At 50.7% G+C, this 17,988-nt stretch overlaps 3 protein-coding genes across 5 annotated transcripts in view; 2 read left to right on the top strand and 1 right to left on the bottom strand.

Annotated features, from left to right (window-relative positions):
• The first annotated feature begins 234 nt into the window (after window positions 1-234).
• LAMTOR5 (late endosomal/lysosomal adaptor, MAPK and MTOR activator 5) lies at window positions 235-2,262 on the top strand. The gene is made up of 4 exons (XM_014872616.2): window positions 235-325; window positions 584-645; window positions 1,260-1,377; window positions 1,941-2,262. The coding sequence occupies exons 1-4, from the start codon at window positions 291-293 to the stop codon at window positions 1,999-2,001; spliced, it is 276 nt and encodes a 91-aa protein (XP_014728102.1). The 5' UTR covers window positions 235-290; the 3' UTR covers window positions 2,002-2,262.
• A 1,460-nt stretch (window positions 2,263-3,722) lies between these two features.
• On the top strand, window positions 3,723-17,625 carry SLC16A4 (solute carrier family 16 member 4). 2 transcript variants are annotated; one of them, XM_014872820.2, is made up of 9 exons: window positions 3,723-3,973; window positions 4,416-4,534; window positions 5,488-5,620; window positions 6,398-6,541; window positions 7,274-7,435; window positions 8,025-8,531; window positions 11,202-11,413; window positions 12,952-13,045; window positions 17,311-17,625. In XM_014872820.2, exons 1-9 carry the CDS (start codon window positions 3,958-3,960, stop codon window positions 17,463-17,465), a joined length of 1,542 nt encoding a protein of 513 aa, XP_014728306.2. In that variant the 5' UTR covers window positions 3,723-3,957; the 3' UTR covers window positions 17,466-17,625. The 2 variants fall into 2 exon arrangements, with proteins under 2 accessions (XP_014728306.2, XP_014728305.2); XM_014872819.2 differs by having other exon boundaries at window positions 4,413-4,534.
• Window positions 11,792-17,988, bottom strand: part of RBM15 (RNA binding motif protein 15) — a 23,447-nt gene continuing 17,250 nt past the window's right edge. For both annotated transcript variants that reach the window (XR_015808721.1, XR_001402831.2), the window contains exons 4-5: window positions 15,201-17,962; window positions 11,792-13,144 (exon numbers count right to left, since the gene is read on the bottom strand). The gene's annotated coding sequence lies outside the window, so the exon portion shown is untranslated. The remainder of the gene's footprint in view (window positions 13,145-15,200; window positions 17,963-17,988) is intronic.

Raw genomic sequence — 17,988 nt, 5'->3', positions numbered from 1 at the left:
GACGGAAAAAACCCCAAATATCCCAACAGTGCTGCGTGCTCTGAGAGAAAACAAACACCATGGGAGGGCTGACTTAGGGGTGCGGGTTTGCTGCGAGTCCCCCCAGACCCGGGCACGGTGCCGGGTGAGGGGGCAGCGGGGTCCGGGGGGGGTCTCGGGACCGGCGGATTTTGGGGCGTGCCCGGGACACCCCCACGGAGCCGAGCGCGCTCCGAGCGCTTTTGGCCGTGCGGAGCCGCCGTAGCGGGGTCACGTGGGCTGCGTGGGGGCGGAAGTGGCGGCGCGGGGCGATGGAGGGGACGCTGGAACAGCACCTGGAGGAGACGTGCGGGGACAGGGGGACACGGGGGGACAGGGAGGGACACGGGGGGATGGAGGGGACACGGGGGACAGGAGAGGACAGCTGGGACGGGGGGAACAGGGGTGTCAGGGAGGGACACGGAGGTGTCAGGGAGAGGGAGAGGGAGGGGGGCGACACGGTGGGGACAGGGGGAACGGGGCAGGCCCGCGGGGTGAGGGGAGCTGGGAGCTGGGCCTGGGCCGGCCCGGGGGTCCCGGGTGTGAGCGCCGTTCTCTCCCGCAGCATGAAGAGCCCGGCTGTGGTGGGCGTCCTGTGCACCGACTCGCAGGGGCTCAACCTGGGCTGTGAGTGAGCCGGCGCCGCGGGGGAGGGCACCGGGGCCTGGCCGAGCCCTCTGTGGGCTCCTGGGTTGGGGGACAGCGGGTCCTGGCCGTCCCCTCCAAAGGCCTCCCTGGGCTGGGGGCACCAGGCCCTGCCCCTCTCCTGCTGAGGGTGGGGGGCACCGCATTAGGGACACCGAGCCTGCCCAGTGCCTTCAAGGGCTCCAAGGGGTGGGGACACCTGGCACTGCCCCTCGGAGGTGCCCCAGGCCCTGTCCAGTCCCTTTTAGGGCTCCCTGGGTTGGGGAGCCCCAGGCGCAGCCCTAGCAGAGCCTCCCCAGCTGGGGGTACCGGCCTTGTCCTGCATCAGTGCCACTCTGAGGACACCAGGCCCTGCTCTGCTGTCCTACCCCCACCTTTGGGTGTCCCCAGGGGCCACCCCCTGTCTGTGCCTCCGAGGAAACCGGGGCCAGCTCTTTCTGACACAAATCCAGGGGTTTTGGTGGATGGAGAGGAGCCATTTGGGGAGATGCTGTGTCAGCCCCCAGGGAGGGAAATGGGCTGGGGGAGGCCAGCAGGGCTCTCCCAGAGCTCTGCCCTGGTTCACAGGGCTTTATCCATCCCCTCCCATCTCACAGGCAGAGGGACCCTGTCAGATGAGCACGCTGGCATCATCTCAGTGCTGGCCCAGCAGGCAGCCAAGCTCACCTCTGACCCCACTGACACACCCGTGGTGTGCCTGGAGTCTGACAATGGGTGAGTTCCCAGCCTGCAGCTGCCACTGTCCCCACACCTTTGCCTTTCCCCAGCCCTGGGAGCCTCCCAGAGTCAGACCCCTGGAGCAGCTCCTTGTCTGGAGCTCTAGGGGGAGGAAGCACTGCCATAGGCACAGTCATTGCATTAATGGGATTTTAAGAGACAGGAGATGTGAAAATGGGAAACCTTTTGGGGAAGGGGTGGTTACTGCAGCTCAGTAGCTCTTTCTCCCTTGGGATCCCCGTGGATAACCAGGGCTGGGATCCCTGTGGATAACCAAGGCAGGATCCCTATGGATAAGGAATTCTGGGGTCCCTGTGGATAAGGAATGCTGGGATCCCTGTGGATAAGGAATGCTGGGTCCCTGTGGATAACCCAGGCTGGGATCAGTCAGTGAGGCAGCAGGGACCTCTCCATCGCTGTTCATGGAGTGGGGAGATGGAGCACTCAGGGTGTGGGGTGGGGATGGGGCCTGTGGCTGCTCAGTGATTCCCCTGCCCACTTCCCACCCCCACCAGCTGCTCCTGTCCCAGCTCCCCTCCCTCAGCACTTTCTCCCTGCAGGAACATCATGATCCAGAAGCACGACAGCATCACCGTGGCAGTGCACAAGCTGCTGTCCTGAGCTCTGGGACCCAGCTCTGCTCCCAGCTCCTCCCTGCACTGCCACTCTCCCTTTGGAGCTCCACCCTGGGATGAAGGCTCTCCATCCCCTCTCACCAGCTCCTGGGCAGCTCCCCGGGTCTCCAGCTCACATTTTAACCCTTGTACTGCTGAGGATGAACTCTGGGCATGCCCCCAGGCCCTGTAACAAGCAGATCCTCCCTGCTGTGTGTGGGGCCTCATTTGTTGGAGAAATCAATAAATGACCTGTAAAAAACCTTCCTTCCTTCTCTGTGCTCTGCTGGGAGAGCTGGGCCTGGTGTTTCGTTTCCAAAGCCAGGCAAGGTAATTTTCTCCCACTCCCTTCATTAACATTTCTGGAGAAAAAGATTGGAATTCGTGGAGGCTCCTCCAAGACAAAAGGTACAAATGCTTTCTGAGGAATTTCTCCTAGGAAACATTTTGCCTCCTCAAGTTAAACATTCTGTGGGAGTTACTTGCTCACTGTGCCTTGGGTTGAAGTTCAAACCTGGACGTGCTGGCCCTGCCAGGGCCCTGGGAGCTGTACAGGGATCTTGGAACCTCCTCACAAATCCAGGTCCCTCTCCCTCTTGCAGGTTTGAAACGCTGCGGGGAAACAATCCTGCAAAAAGATGGGAAACTGCTACACTCCAATGGTTCTGTGTGCTGGGGAGGGAAAAGGAGCTGGGCTCAGCTGCAGGAAGGGGAAGTTTCACAGCAGGGCATGAGGTAAAACTTGGGCTGAGTCAGAGTGAAATGACATTGTCACTGCTCTGACTTTACTCCTCAGGCAGTGACAGTCACAGGCTCACACAGGAGCAGCCCCTGCCCGGCCAGGCTCCTCACTCCCCTTCAGCTCAGTGTTCATCTGGAGCAAAGCCCTGATCCTGGCATTTCCAGGCTCCTCTGTGGTGGCCCTGGGGACTCCTCCCCTCTCCCTCCATCCCGCAGGCTGGGAGCAGCTGGAGATTCCCCCTGGGCATCCAACAGCTCTGAGTGCAGATCCTGTGCCCCTCTGCCCCCTCCTTCTGGCCCTTAAACCACACCTTACAAATCCCATCCTGCTTAAATAAAGCTCAGTGTACATATTGAAATCCTCCTGTAGGGAAAGCTCCTCCACAGGCTCCCGTAGATCCTGGGCTCCTCCAGAATGATGAAGCTTTTGCATTCTTTGCCAAGGGAGACCAGAGAGGGTCACTGTCCCTCAGTGATGCCAGTTTTCTCTGAGCTCAGGAACGATTGGGGGGAAAGTCAGCCGAGAGCAGGGGAGGAAGCAGCAGGGCTGTGTTTACCCAGGAGTTTGGGCAGATTTACAATGGAGGCAGGGAGCCAACACCAACCCTGCTCAAACCCCAGCGCCGCCCCGGGGCGGCAGCAGCGCGGCTGCTCTGTCCAGCTGGAGAATCCAAGATTTCCACCCAAGTTTTCCAGCCTATCCCCTCCTCAGTGATGCAGTTTCCCGGGCCGAGGGCTGTGCAGGACAGGCAGGGACAGGGCTCTGCTCCTCCGCAGCCACCGGCAGCCCCAGGTGGCTCCAGTCCAGCTCTGCCCCCCCGGCTCTGCTCTGGGGAGATCCCGAGCTTTCCCCGGAGTCAGAACTTCGCAGGCTCCCCCTCCTTTTCCCTCCCAACAGGATTGCTGCTCCAAACGTCCCGGGTTTCCTGTTCCAGCTGGGGAAGGGGAGGGACTCCCAGCCTTGGGGCCTCACAAGCCAAGCTCTGCCTCCAGGGAGGAGGAGGAGGAGGAGGAGGAGGAGGAGGGTGGGCTCTGTCCCCCCAGCGCTTGCCAGGCTCCATGTCCTGCTCAGGACAGACACCATCATCCTCACCGGATGGGAATGAAGGAGCAGACTCTGGGGTGCCAAGTGAGGAAGGGGGGATTTAATCTCTGGAGCAAATGAAGACACTCTGAAGAGTTTCCTCTTTGCTGTCGACTACTCCGGGGAGGATTTTCCAGCATGCAGCAGCAAGGGGGTAAGGAAAAGTTCCAGGATCATCATCCCTGGTGCTGTAGGGTCCAGCAGGATCCTGCCTCTGCCAGAGGGACGGGGTGGGTGAGAGGATGGAAGGAAGACAAGCAGAGAAAGATGGAATGGGAAGAGTTTCCCGGAGAGCTCCGAGGTGGATCCAGACAGTGACCCCAGGGCTTCTGGCACAACCCAAACTGCTAAAGCAGCACTAAGGCACTTGCCCGCCCTTAAAGCTTAAGTGATTACAGTAATTTGGTGGGAATGAGAAAGAATATTAAACTGCTGCCAGAGAGGGATAACGTGGAATTGTCAGAAAGTTTGGTGAAAGCATCACCCGAGGCAGTGCGGAGTGGGCTGCAGGGCAGCACTGCCTGCACGGGAATGGTTCGTGGATGGAAACAGGAACGGGGGAAGGTGCTCAGGAGTCCTGGAATTCTCCTCAGCAGGGCGCAGGAAGGAGGATGAAGAGCTGGAGGCTCCGGAGGCTCCGTCAGCTGGGAAGAGCCGAGGCACGGCAGCGGCAGCCGGAGGGTGGGCGTGGGGAGTGGTGTTCCACTTCTTCCTGGTGAGCAGGGAATGAACCAAACCCTCCTGGGCTGGGGCAGCGGGAAGGCTCCAGCCTCGCTCAGAGGACGGCACAGGCTGATCCCATCCCAGGGCACAACCCAGGCACGCCATTCCCTGTGGAATGCCTCCTGCAAACGCCTCAGTGAGGGACAAGAGGGTCCTCTTGCCAGGATAAGATGGGTTCCATAAGATTTCCCTACTCAAACACATCACCACGGGGGTGTCAAACCCCAAAGGGGTGTCCTGTCCCTTTCAAGGCCATGATCCCACCTTGAGCAGGGAGGTGGGAGCCAGGGACTGACTGGGAGCAGCACACACTCTGGGATACCCTCTGGGAGGACCAGGCACCTCAACACCACTTAAAGCCACCAATTCTCTGTGCCCCAGGCTTTATCTTCCCACCAGTGATGAATCCAGGAATTGTGAAGCTTGGAAGAGACCTTTAAGGTCACTGAGTCCAACTGTAAAGAAGGCACCCTCCCCCAAACTTCCCTCACTTCAAATCCACCCCAAATAACTCTCTGCCAATCATTAACCCCCTGCTACCAGGGAGACAACAGGAGTTAAAATTAAGGACACAGTCTGTCCTTTGCCCCTGTGGCAGAGAGATCCTGGGAAACTGCCCCAGATAATGTCCATCCCTGCTGCCCTCATCCCAGTGATCTTTGAACTGATCCATTTAGACTATTGCTGCAGTACCAAAAAGTAACTTAAGAGTTACTTAAACCAGAGTTGAGCTCTAGTATTACTTTGCTCCTTTCCTTAGTTTGCAGTGTTTTCTGAGAGCCTGCTGAGATCAAACTGGCCGTGGCCAGCCCACCCTGCTGGCATTCCCCAACACCAGGTCAAGTGTCCCACTTTGTTTCTCCCACACCACCACAAAAGGAGCAGAAGGATTTTCCTCCCTCCCGATGCCCTGTGGCACCTCACCTCCACCCCCTCTCAATTCAGGTCAATGTGCTCGTCATGGGGATGCTCAAGACCTTTGGGATTTTCTTCGTGGCTTTCCGAGAGGAGATGGGGGGATCTTCAGAGCAGGTCAGCTGGATCGGCTCCATCATGTCCTCCCTGCGATTCCTAGGAGGTGAGCTGGTGTCCCCAGGGACTGGAGCAGTGCTGCAGCCTCGGCTCTGCCTGCCCTGGGGGCACTGAGGATGCTCTGTGCATCCAAATCCCATCCCAGACTGCTCCAGACTGGACATGGCTGCACCCACACGTGTCTGAGCTGGAGGGTGCTCTGAACACAGGGCCATAGTGGGAAGAAATTGGAAATTGAGAATAAATCCTTCCCTGTGAGAATTGGAAATTGGGGAGGAATTCCTCCCTGGGAGGGTGGGCAGGCCCTGGCACAGGGTGCCCAGAGAAGCTGTGGCTGCCCCTGGATCCCTGGAAGTGTCCAAGGCCAGGTTTGGGGCTTGGAGCAGCCTGGGACAGTGGAAGGTGTCCCTGCCATGGCAGGGGTGGCACTGGATGGGCTTTAAGGTCTCTTCCAACCCAGACCATTCTGGGATCCTCTGAACGTCACTGTAGGTTTATTGTACAGATCAGAGCAAAGAACACTCTTGTCCCAGCTGTGGAAGCATTTGGAGGTGCTGGGCACGGTGTGATTGAGGAAGGAGGCTCAGGAGAGCTGCAAGGTTGGGCTGTGCCTCCTTCCCTGCCCCATTCCCCATTCCCTGAGCTCCCGGGTACAGGCACAGCCTCTCTCCTGAGCATTGACCCATCCCAAACCCCAGCACCCCCTGCCTCTCCAGGCTGCACATGGAGCCACATCCACATCCCAGTGGTCCCAGCCAGGTCCCCAAGCCCAGCCAAAGCAGCTTTTGTCCCCTCAGCCTGAGCTGTCCCTGTCTCCTTGCAGCCCCGCTCGTGGCCGTGATGTGCCGGCGCCTGGGAGAGCGCCCAACCTCCATCCTCGGGGCCGGGCTGGTGGCCGGGGGCTGCCTGCTCAGCACTCAGGCCACCAGTGTCCCCTTCCTCTGCTTCTCCATGGGACTCCTCCCGGGTGAGATGGGCATGAGCAGATCATCAGCTCCTTTACCTGGAAGCTGGGGAAGGGTCTGGAGGGGGAGCAGCCAAGGGTTTGTTCAGCTGGAGGAGCCTGAGGGGAGCAGGGACAGCCAGGGAAGGGCTGGAGCTGTGCCAGGGGAGTTCAGGTTGGCTATCAGGAAAGGTTCTTTCCCCAGAGGGTGCTGGGCACTGCCCAGGCTCCCAGGGAATGGGCACAGCCCCAGAGCTCCAGGAGAGTTTGGACATTGCTCTCAGGGGTGCACAGGGTGGGATTTGGGGGTGTCTGTGCAGGGCCAGGGGTTGGACTGGATGATGCTGGTGGGTCCCTTCCACCTCAGGATATTCTGGGATTCTGTGAACCTTCAGTGCCAAAGCGTCCCCAGCTCCTTTCTGTGAGACGTTGTGCAAACTCTCAAAGCCTTGTGCTCAGAATAAAACACCAATTTCAACATTCCACTCCCAACTAACCTTGATTTTTTTCCCTGGTACCTACACGGATCCTGGCCTTTTAAAACCCCTTATAAAAGGGCAGAGCCTCCAATCCCCCAAATACCAAACCTCCACCCACCAAACCTCGCTGTCCCCTGAGTGTGACAGCAGAAATCCCCTCCTTTCATCCTGGGAACGCTGCAGAGCCAGGGACCGTGAGCTTGGGCTAGCAGGGCATGGAATCCCCACCCAGGAGTGGCTGTTTGGGCACAGAATTCTCATTTCCACCCTTGCACAGGGATGGGCTTTGCCTGCCTGTACCAGGCGGCCGCGGTGATGACGGCCAAGCGCTGCCGGGCTCGCCTGGCGTTCTGCAATGCCCTGGCTCGCTCGGGGATGGGGCTCACCTTCCTCATGGCCCCCTTCACCCAGCTCCTCATCGAGGCATACAGCTGGCAAGGTGAGCCACCGCCTGCTCCTTCAAATTCGCCTCTGAGAAAATGTTTGGGGAGGTCTGGGCAGGGCTAAGAGGTTCTTTTTGAAAATTCCGCGGGAATTTTAAAATGTAATTAAAGTTTAAAATTTAGTTTTAAAACACTGGGGGGAGGGGGAACTATGCCTCTTCTAGGATAGTTTGGGGATATGTTGTTAATAATTAGACACTTAACCACTAATGAGTGGTTAAAAAAAGTCAGTAAGTAAAAAGTAAAGTAAAATCAGCCAAAGCACAGAGCTTGGAAATCAAAACCAGGAATCCCCACTTTTGCTGTAGTGTTTCAGGACCATCTTGACGGTCCATCATGACTTTAAATGAGGAAAAGCAAAAGCTCCTGGATCCCAGAGGTTCTGTGCATCACAGCAAAAGGAACTTCCAGCTAGAAAAACAGGAATAAAAATCCCTGTTCTATTAACTCCTCCATAAGGAGAAGGCAAACTCCCTTGTCATGGCAGAGCTGTCAGTGAAAAATCACACCCTGCTCTACAAAGGCCATTTCCTACTGCTCCTCCCTTCCCAATCCAAGACCAAAACACCTTTTGCCTTCCCTCAGGTACTCTCCTGATTTTTGGAGGCATCATGTTGAACCTGGTGCCTTCCAGCATGTTGCTGTGGCCTGTCAGCACCCAAGTGCCTCGGGAATCTGCTGAAAATCAACACCTGGGATCTCCAGTGGCAAAGAAGGATCCAGAAACTCCTGGTGGATGTTTAGATGGAAGCACTCCCAGGGAATTACAGGAGGCTCCCACCACAGAGAGTTTTGTGGTGCCCCGTGGCAGAGATGTCTCTGACCCAGCAAATCCATCTTTGGGAAGAGCCATCCTGGAGAGCTCAGAAACACCCACCAGGAGAAGCCACAAACCCCTTGCAGCCACCACGAAGGAACCTTCTCAGCCTCTCCTGGATTTCTCCCCACTGAAGGATCCCGTTTTCTTCATTTTCACCTGGTCTTTCCTGTTCAGCCACCTGGCCTATTTCGTGCCCTATTTCCACCTGGTGGCGAGGGCCAGGACGCTGGGGCTGAGCAGCAGGGACGGCTCCTACCTGATCGCTGTGGCCGGTAGGGAACACACCCTGAGCGCCCTGCTCACACAAAAACACCAAACTGTGCCCACAAACAGCTCTGTCCTGGGATGGAGCTCCTGGCAGAGCTTCAGCCCCCACCCCTTGGTGCAGCACAGGCACCTCCTGTGCCCCACCGGGGTGCTGGGTGACCCCACACCCTCCCCTGCTCCCAACAACCCCAAATTTCCACTCACAAGGTGCTGTCTCTGTCCTTCTGTCCCTGCTCTGCTTAAACCCACCAGAATCCAGATGTGCATCCAAAACCTTCTCCAGCTTAACCCAGGAGGGAGAAATCCAATATTGGGGGAAAATCCTCCCTCCCTCCCCCATTAATGTGGATCCAGGCATTTGGATGTGGCAAATCCACCTCCAAGTGGGGAAAAAAAACCGAGGCACGCTCCCCAAAAACCGACCCCAAGGCCGGTTCTAAGCCAGGATTAACACCATAACAAAGTGGCTCCAGCCTCAGTCAGCAGCAAATATTTTATTGTACAAAAATCGATTTTATTTCTGCAGTGCTGGGGAAGAGTCAGCAGGGAGGGGGGTGCTGAGGTGTTGGCAGAGCCCAGGAATTCTGGGGATATTTGGAATTAGGAGTGGGAGGGACACGAGCTCACCTGAGAGCTCCTCGATCTTTGCTTCATAAAAATGGACCAAGAAATGTAAAAAACAACTCTCAAAACCCCAATTCTCCAAACCCCAACAACTAAAAGGCTGCAGAGCCTCTCAAAGCCCTGGCTTTCTGTGCCCTTTTTAGAAAAATTAAAATCTCAGGCTCATTTTTCTTCACAATATTCAGCTTTGTCTCTTGAGAGAAGAGAAAATCTCTTTAGAGAAAATCTTTTAGCAAGTTCCTCTTCCCTGATTTAGGGCATTTCAGAGACCCTAAAGGGAATTTTTTTCCAAGAGCACTTTGGTGCCTTTGGGAAGAACAGCACAAGGGAAAAGGGGAAAAAAAAAATCCATGGATTTTGCAGCAAAAAAATCACCTGGAATTTTTGGCATTTTAGCCCTTTGGGGTCACGTCCTCACAATGAACAGGGAAATTGGGATGTGACACAGGCAGTAACAGAGAAAATATGGAATAAAAGAAATATTATAAAAATCAGTAATAAATAATAAATATAGTAATTTAAAGTATATAAATAAACATATAAAAATAATGTATAAATTAATATAAAACAATACAAATAATTAATGTAATAAAATAAATATAAGAATAAATTATATTAGGGTTAATATAAATAATCAAGTGTAACAATAATAAATAATAATAATAATATAAATAATCTATTCTAAAACACTAAAATATGTAATAAATGTAAATATATAATAAAATATGTAAAATATTATTATATTAGAATATATATGTTCTATCATATTATACTATATAGTAAAAATATAAAACATTAAAAATATGCAAATATTAAATTATAGTAATGTGAAGATAAGTATAATTTAACTATATGAAATACTGTTGATTATATAAAATAATACAGGTAATATAATAAAAAAATATACTATAATATAAAAGACTATAATAGAAATGATATAAAATAGAAAATACTGTAAGTATTAGTACATATACTGTAATATACTATAATAATCTAATATACTATCATATACTATGCTATAATATACTTTAACTATATGAAATATGGTTAATTATATAAAATAATATGGATATTATAAAAATATAATATACTATAATAATCTAATCTAATCTAATATATAATAGACTATAATAAAAATAATATAAAACAATATGAATAATATAAAATATAAAATACTGTATCAATATAATACATATACTACAAATAATAAAAATAACCATATAAAATACTACAAAATACAGCTAGATTTATAAAATCCAATATATTTATTTATATATTTATATATTATATGCTCATATATTTACATATTTATATATTCTATTTATTTATACATTTATATATTATATACTTATATATTTATATATTCCATTTATATTTCTATACTTGTATACTTCTATATTCTATTTCTATGTAACATATTCTATACTGAATTATATCTTATATCCTATCTTATATCTTATGTACTATCTTATATCTTATATACTATATTTGATATATGATATGTGATATATATGGTACATGATATATGATACATCATACATTATTTATATATATATTCATATCCATATCCAATTTCTATTTCTATTTCTATTTATTTATATTTGTATTTATATCTATATTCATATCCATATTTAATTTATATTTATATCCATATCCGTATCCATACCCATATTTAATTTCTATTTCTATTTCTATTTCTATTTCTATTTCTATTTCTATTTATATTCATATTTATATTTATATTTATATTTATATTTATATTTATATTTATATCTATATCCATACTTAATTTATATTTATATATATTTAAATTTATATATTTATATTTATATCCATATCCAATTTATATTTTTATATATTGATATTGATAATTTATATCCATATTCATATTTGTTTTATATTTTTATATATTGATATTGATATTGATAATTTATATTTATATCCATATCCATATTTAATTTATATTTATATATATTGATATTGCTATTTAGCAATAATATATCAGACGGTGCAGAAGTAGCAGAACATTCCCGAGGCTGCTGTTCCCGCAGGGATCACGGAGATGCTGAGTCAGCTGTTCTCGGGCTGGCTGGCTGACCACGACTGGACCCGGAAATATCATTTCCATGTCACCTACCTGCTGCTCTGCGGGGCCACCAACCTGCTGGGGCCGCTGGCCACCAGCCTGCCGCTGCTGCTGGCCTACAGCGTGGCCTTGGCCACCTTCTGTGGAGCCTTCATGGCCCTGGTGCTGCCCGTGCTGGTGAGTGCCGGGGGCCGGGCAGGGAACGCGGGCTCAGGAACGCACACAGAGCCTGCAGGGCAGCCCGGACACGGAGCCCCTGTGCTCCCGGCCAGGACACACTGCTGGCAATGCTCACCTGGACAGGTGCAGGCTCCGGGGAGAGCCCAGAGACCCTGGAATGGCTGAAAGGGGGGCCTGGACAGGGACTGGGGACAAGGGGTGGAGGGACAGGACACAGGGAATGGCTTCCAGTGCCAGAGGACAGGGATGGGTGGGATATTGGGAAGGAATTGCAGGGTTCAGTGAGATTTTGTAAAGGAATTGCAGGGATGGGTGGGATTTTGGGAAGGAATTGCAGAGTTAGATGAGATTTTGGGAAGGAAATGCAGGGTTAGATGGGATATTGGGAAGGAATTGCAGGGATGGGTGGGATTTTAGGAAGGAATTGCAGGGATGGATGGGATTTTGGGAAGGAATTAGAGTTAGATGGGATATTGGGAAGGAATTGCAGGGATGGGTGGGATATTGAATCACAAGAATCACAGAATCACTGGGTTGGAAGAGACCTTCAGGACCATCGAGTCCAAACCTGTTTCCTGACACCTCAGCTAACCCATGGCACCAAGTGCCACATCCAGGCTTTTTTTAAACACATCCAGGGATGGTGACTCCACCACCCCTCTGGGCAGACCATTCCAGTACTTGATCACTCTTTCTGTGAAAAACTTTTTCCTAATATCTAACCTATATTTCACTTGATGCAGCTTAAGACTGTGACCTCTTGTTCTGGGAAGGAATTGCATGGATGGATGGGATATTGGAAGGAATTGCAGGGTTAGATTTTGAGAATTAATAGTTCCCTGGGAGGGTGGCCTTGGCTCTGCCTGCCCTGGGGGCACTGAGGATGCTCTGTGCATCCAAATCCCATCCCAGACTGCTCCAAACTGGACACGGCTGCACCCACACGTGTCTGAGCTGGAGGGTGCTCTGAACACAGGGCCATAGTGTGATAGTGGGGAGAAACTGGGAATTGGGCAGGAATTGTTCCCTGTGAGCCCTGGCACAGGGTGCCCAGAGCAGCTGTGGCTGCCCCTGGATCCCTGGCAGTGTCCCAGGCCAGGTTGGACAGGGCTTGGAGCAGCCTGGGACAGTGGGAGGTGTCCCTGCCCATGGGCTTGAGGTCCCTTCCAACCCAGCCCATTCCAGGATTCTCTGATCCAGGTAGGGAGGCACCATTATAATTTGGCATTTCTTTCTGGAAGGCTTTTAGAATTTACAACTCCTTCCTCAAAGTCTGGGCAGCTGGAAGGCAGAAAAGCATCTCCCATGGCAGTGATTTCCACCCCTGCCTTAAGGAGGCAAACACATTCCAGGCTGGATCAGACCTACAGGGGCAAAGTCCTTCCAAAGCTGCAGCTGAAGAGGAAATTCCCCAGAAAAAGAATCAAATCATCTCTCTTGTGCTTAAAATAATAATTAAAAAAATCAATTAATCTCTTGTGCATAGGCAGTCCTATGAACTCATTCACTAATTATCCATTTTGGTTTCCAAACAGGTGGATCTGGTGGGTGTGGAAAAGCTCCACAGCTACCTGGGGTTTGCTGCCTTCTTTGCAGGGATAGCAGCCATGGGAGGACCCCCTCTAGCAGGTAAGTGATGTTATATAAAACACACACTCACCCCAGAAATCCAGGGATAAAACACTGCTGGTTCACTCTCCTACAGGGATCCATCCCAGGATGGGGTTTCTGTTCAGACAGAGAGGAAAAAAATCCTATTTCAGAAAAGTATTTTTATAGACAGGAAACATTTTGCTTGGGAATTTGCAAAATGCAGCCAGCAGCTTGGAAAATGCTGCCTGGAATATCTGGAAAATGCAGGGAAGCCCCACGTGCACGGTTCAGCCTTGACCACAGCAGGACAATGAGCACATCATCATGGGTTTTACTCCCAATGGTGATAAAATAACACTGAACTTGGACTGGAGGGGAAGCAAGGAGAGGAAGGGAAAGCAAGGGCAGGCTCAGCAACATTCCCACCAGGCAGAGGCACTGGAACATCAGGAGAAGCCTCAGTAATCTCTTGTTTTGACAGAGATTACACAGCTCAGCCACCAGAGCTCTGGGCCCAGAGATAAGGAGCATGAAAAGCCTCTGCTCTTCTCCCTCTGCCAGGAAACCAAGGCAGCTGGGAGGATTTGGGAGATTTCAAGTGCTTAGAAATGAGAGTCCAGCCTCTGCTAAGGAGCAGGGGACTTGTTCTCCTCCAAACAGCTTGGCCAGGACAAAGCTTTTCCTTTCCTGCAGCCCAAAAAGCCAAGTGCCCCCAGGGCAGCAGGAAAGGGGGAGGATTCTGCCCCTGTGCCCTGCCCAGGTGAGTCCTCACCTGCAGAGATGCCTCAGCCCTGCAGAACAACACCAGGAGGACGTGGAGCTGCTGGAGAGAGTCCAGAGGAGCCCATGGAGATGCTCCAAGGGCTGGAGCCCCTCTGCTCAGGAGCCAGGGAGAGCTGGGAATGTTCACCTGGAGAAGGATCCAGGGAGAGCTCAGAGCCCCTTCCAGGGCATAAAGGGGCTCCAGGAGAGCTGGAGAGGGACTGGGGACAAGGGAGGGAGGAACAGGACACAGGGAATGGCTTCCATTGCCAGAGGGCAGGGACTGATGGGATATTGGGATGGAATTCCTCCCTGTGAGGGTGGGCAGGCCCTGGCACAGGGTGCCCAGAGCAGCTGTGGCTGCCCCTGGATCCCTGGCAGTGTCCCAGGCCAGGCTGGACAGGGCTTGGAGCAGCCTGGGACAGTGGGAGGTGTCCCTGCCCATGGCAGGGGTGGAACAGGAGGAGTTTTAGGGTCCTTTCCAATTCAAACCATCATTTTTTGTTCCCTGCACTCCAAATCAGCTGCCCCCAGCCTGCAGAGGCACTTGGCTCAAAGCTGCCAAGGATTCTGTAAATTGCAGCTCCGTGCAAAGTTTCAGCAATGCTGCTGTTCCACCAGCACAGGAAAAGATTTATATTCCTGATCAATATCCCTGGGCTGGTCATGCTCTGTCTGTGGATGCAATTTCAAGGAGCCAAAACATTTCATTGACAACGAGTTTCCCAGTGCCAGGGTGATGCACAGCCTGGATTGCAGATCTCTGCTGCTGCCACAAGGTGCACATTCAGCACAAAGCAATCCCTCAATCCCACCGAATCCCCTGACACAGAACATCCAGCAGGAGCTAAACACCTTTTATCCAACTGCTCATACTGCAGTTACATTTTCTCCACCTGCAATATATTTTCACTAATGGGGAGCTTTTTTGTTTTCTGCAGTGGGTTTGTAAAACAAGCAGGTTTTCTGCAGAAAGCTTTCCATAGAAATCAGGCTAAATGCAGGTGGGATTAAAAAAAGGCCAAATAAAACCAAGAAGCAAAACACTTCCTGATCCATCTTGTTACAGGCAGAGCAAGATGGAAACAATCCAGAGCTCAGGATCCAGGTTTGGGATCCAAGATTAATTCTGCAATTTTCTCTTCCAATGCAGTTTTAAGTGTGAAAACTGAGTGAGACCAGAAACTCCTGAACAAGTGTCCAAAACCATCTGCTCCTTGCAGAATGCAGCATTTAAATGCTCTGGGAGACCCTGGGATTTTGGGTGCTCTCATGTCCCAAAACCCTTGAGTTTAGAATTACAATTTTATCAACCTCAAGTGCTTTCATGCAGTGGAAATAATGATGATGGATAATGAGAACTGCAAAGGTTAAAACTGCCTAATTTGCATACTAGACCAAAGCCTAATGCAAGGAAAAGGTGACTTACCTGTAAATGTGTTCAGCTGAAAGCCCTGGAATCCAGGGGCAGCTGGCAGGACCCAAAGGGAAAGTTTGGAGTTTCCTTCACAGCTCCCCAGCCACTGACACCTCTGGATGCTGCCATGCTGAAAAAACCCAACCCAAACCAGAACAAACATTATTTTGGCAGCCACGAGCCAGCTGAGGAGAGAAGGGCACAGTTTATTCCCACAAGCAGTACAAATCACTGACTCAAAGTGCAAAAGAGCTGAACTAAAGCATGTAATGCAAATTCTACAAGAGATTCCAGCCCCCAGAGCATGAACTCCAGTCCCAGGAAATTTGGGTGGTGAAAGGGAAGAGGATGGAGTCACCCAAAAGCTCTGCTGGCACACCTATTCAGATGTTTTTTAAATTTTACCTTCACCTTCCCACTGAATTTTGCTCCTCAGGGCATCAGGAATAAATAAAACTTCTGATTAAAGATCAGCAGACAGCCTGAGCCAGCTGGGAGCACCAGCAGTGCTGGGAATGTTTAGTTTGGATTACATTGGTGCCTGGGATTTACCAGCATTCCTTTCAAAACTGCTGCTTTGCTGGGGTTTGGACACCACAAGCTCCTAGCTCAGCTTTCTGCAGCAGAAGTGATTATTGTTTTGGAAAAGAATTGGGGGCACAGAGACTGGAATTGCTTCAAAAGGTTGGGCTGTGATGGAAGTTGATGGCTGTGCTGCCACTGAGGCAATGCTGGTAAATCCCACTGCACCTAAATCCCATTCAGCACCAAAAAAACCCCAGGAAAATGTAAAAAAAAAAAATAAAAAATTAACCAATACCCAGAAGGATATTTTAAGAATAACTGCAATAAATCAGAGCTCAACTGGAGCACTCTGTCCTGTTCCTCTCACAAATAACTACGTCAGCATCCCCTCTCCTCTCCAAATCCCTTCGAGATTTTGAGACTTCCAGGCAGCAAAAGCAGATCCCAGCCCTGGGAATGAGGCACTCCACAAGAACCTCAGGGTCATGGGAGAGTCCCCAGGGCAGCACCATGGGATGGATGCTCCTGCCCAGCTGCAGCTCACGACATCCCTGAGGAACAAACACCCCCCGAGACAGCCATGAGCCAACAGAAACTGAAAGTGGGCAAAAGCAGCTTTTCCTGAGCTGCAGAAAACCTTCCTGCAGCTCTGGAAATCTACAGCAGGCAAATGTCAGTGCCTCCCTGCAGCACACATCCCACATTTTACCAGCACCCTCCAGGATCTCAGGGGCTGTACCGTGTCCCTTCCTGGGTTCAGGAATCCCAGGTTTGGGCCAGATGTGCTGTTGGTGTAAATCAAAGGAGCCCGTGGATGTCTGGATTCCATTCATGTCTCCAGAGGAATTGCATTGCACACCAGCAGCAGATCTGGCTCGGCTGCTGCCCCACACCCACCCATCCCACTCCACATTTGGGACTGGATTCGGGGTTTTATGTGCAGCATCATCTCCCACTTTGCAGATTTTCAATTCAAAGTGAGGAATTCCCCACTTTTCAAAGGACTGCCCAGACCCAAGATTTTCCAGGACCAAACCCAACACTTGGAGGTCACTTTAAAAGGCGACCTGCATCCTCCAGACATTCCTGGCGCTCCATGGAATTCAGCTTTTCCTTTTAAGTCCTCCCAGAGCTACTTTTATCAAGTTCACCTCCAGCTCCTGGCCTGGGCTCTCTCCTATTAGACAAGGTCTGCTCACAAGAAGGCAAGGCTGGAGAACAGGGGGTTTGCAGCCCAGATGTTGTAAATCCCAGCACGTGCAAGTCACCCCATCAATCCAATGGGATCTTCCATCAGCCACTTTTGGCCCACTCATTTAAACAGGAAAAGAAAAAAAATCAGGGATTAAATTCAAGTAAATTAAACACCACGTCCACTACGAGGATCAAAACTGGTTCTGGGCAAAACAACCCACATGTCATTTCCTAACAGGAAATGCTGCCCAGGAAGAGTTAAAATAATTTAAGGAAAATATCTGAGCAATTCTTAGATGAGAACACACATCCTTTGCCTCCCGCCCACCTCCCCCAAATGTTGTTTTTTTTTTTTTCACTGAGAAAAATCCCACAGCTTTAATAACAACCTTCTCTCCTGCAGGGTGGCTCTATGACTACACCCAGACCTACGCCTGCTCCTTTCTCTTTGCTGGAGCCTGTGCTCTCATCTCACCTATTTCCTTCTTCTTCGAGCCTTCAGCCCAAAAATGGAAGCTAAAAAAAGCCAATTTGAACAAGAGCCCCGGGTCTGGCTGAAGTTTTAAAGGCTGGGCTTTGATTGCATCTATGCTGGGAAAGCCACTGCCTGTACTGGGAAGCATCAACAGCAGCAACACTGGAAACTGGGATTTTTGGCTGCCACACTCGGTCTGTATACCTGGATATTTCTCCTGATTAAAGCCATCTGAGAAATGCACAGTGTGAGGCGTGACTCGATGGGAAAACTGCAGGCCTGGCTTTCACTGTGCCTCTGCTCCTGAGCTGGGCTTTTCTGCCTCTCACGTTTAATCCTCAGCTCTGTCCTTCCCAAGCAGAGCTGACTCACTCACCTCGTGGCATGAGCAGCTCCAGGTGCCAGAGCACAGCAGAGATTTCGGCTCATTCCATTCACACACACACAGCTGGCCCTGGGGACATCAGGGTGACACTTCCATGAGGATCAGCTGCTCCAGGAGCCCCTCTCTCTGTGGCAAGGATGCTGCACTGGGGCCATTCCACCTCCCAGGCACAGTTATTGGCACAGCACAGAGGACCTGGAGGCAAAACCAGTTTTAATTAA

The sequence above is a fragment of the Sturnus vulgaris genome, chromosome 29 (assembly GCF_052056855.1).
Source record: "Sturnus vulgaris isolate bStuVul1 chromosome 29, bStuVul1.hap1, whole genome shotgun sequence".
Lineage (NCBI taxonomy): Eukaryota > Metazoa > Chordata > Aves > Passeriformes > Sturnidae > Sturnus > Sturnus vulgaris.
This window is presented reverse-complemented; position numbering and strand designations above follow the sequence as displayed.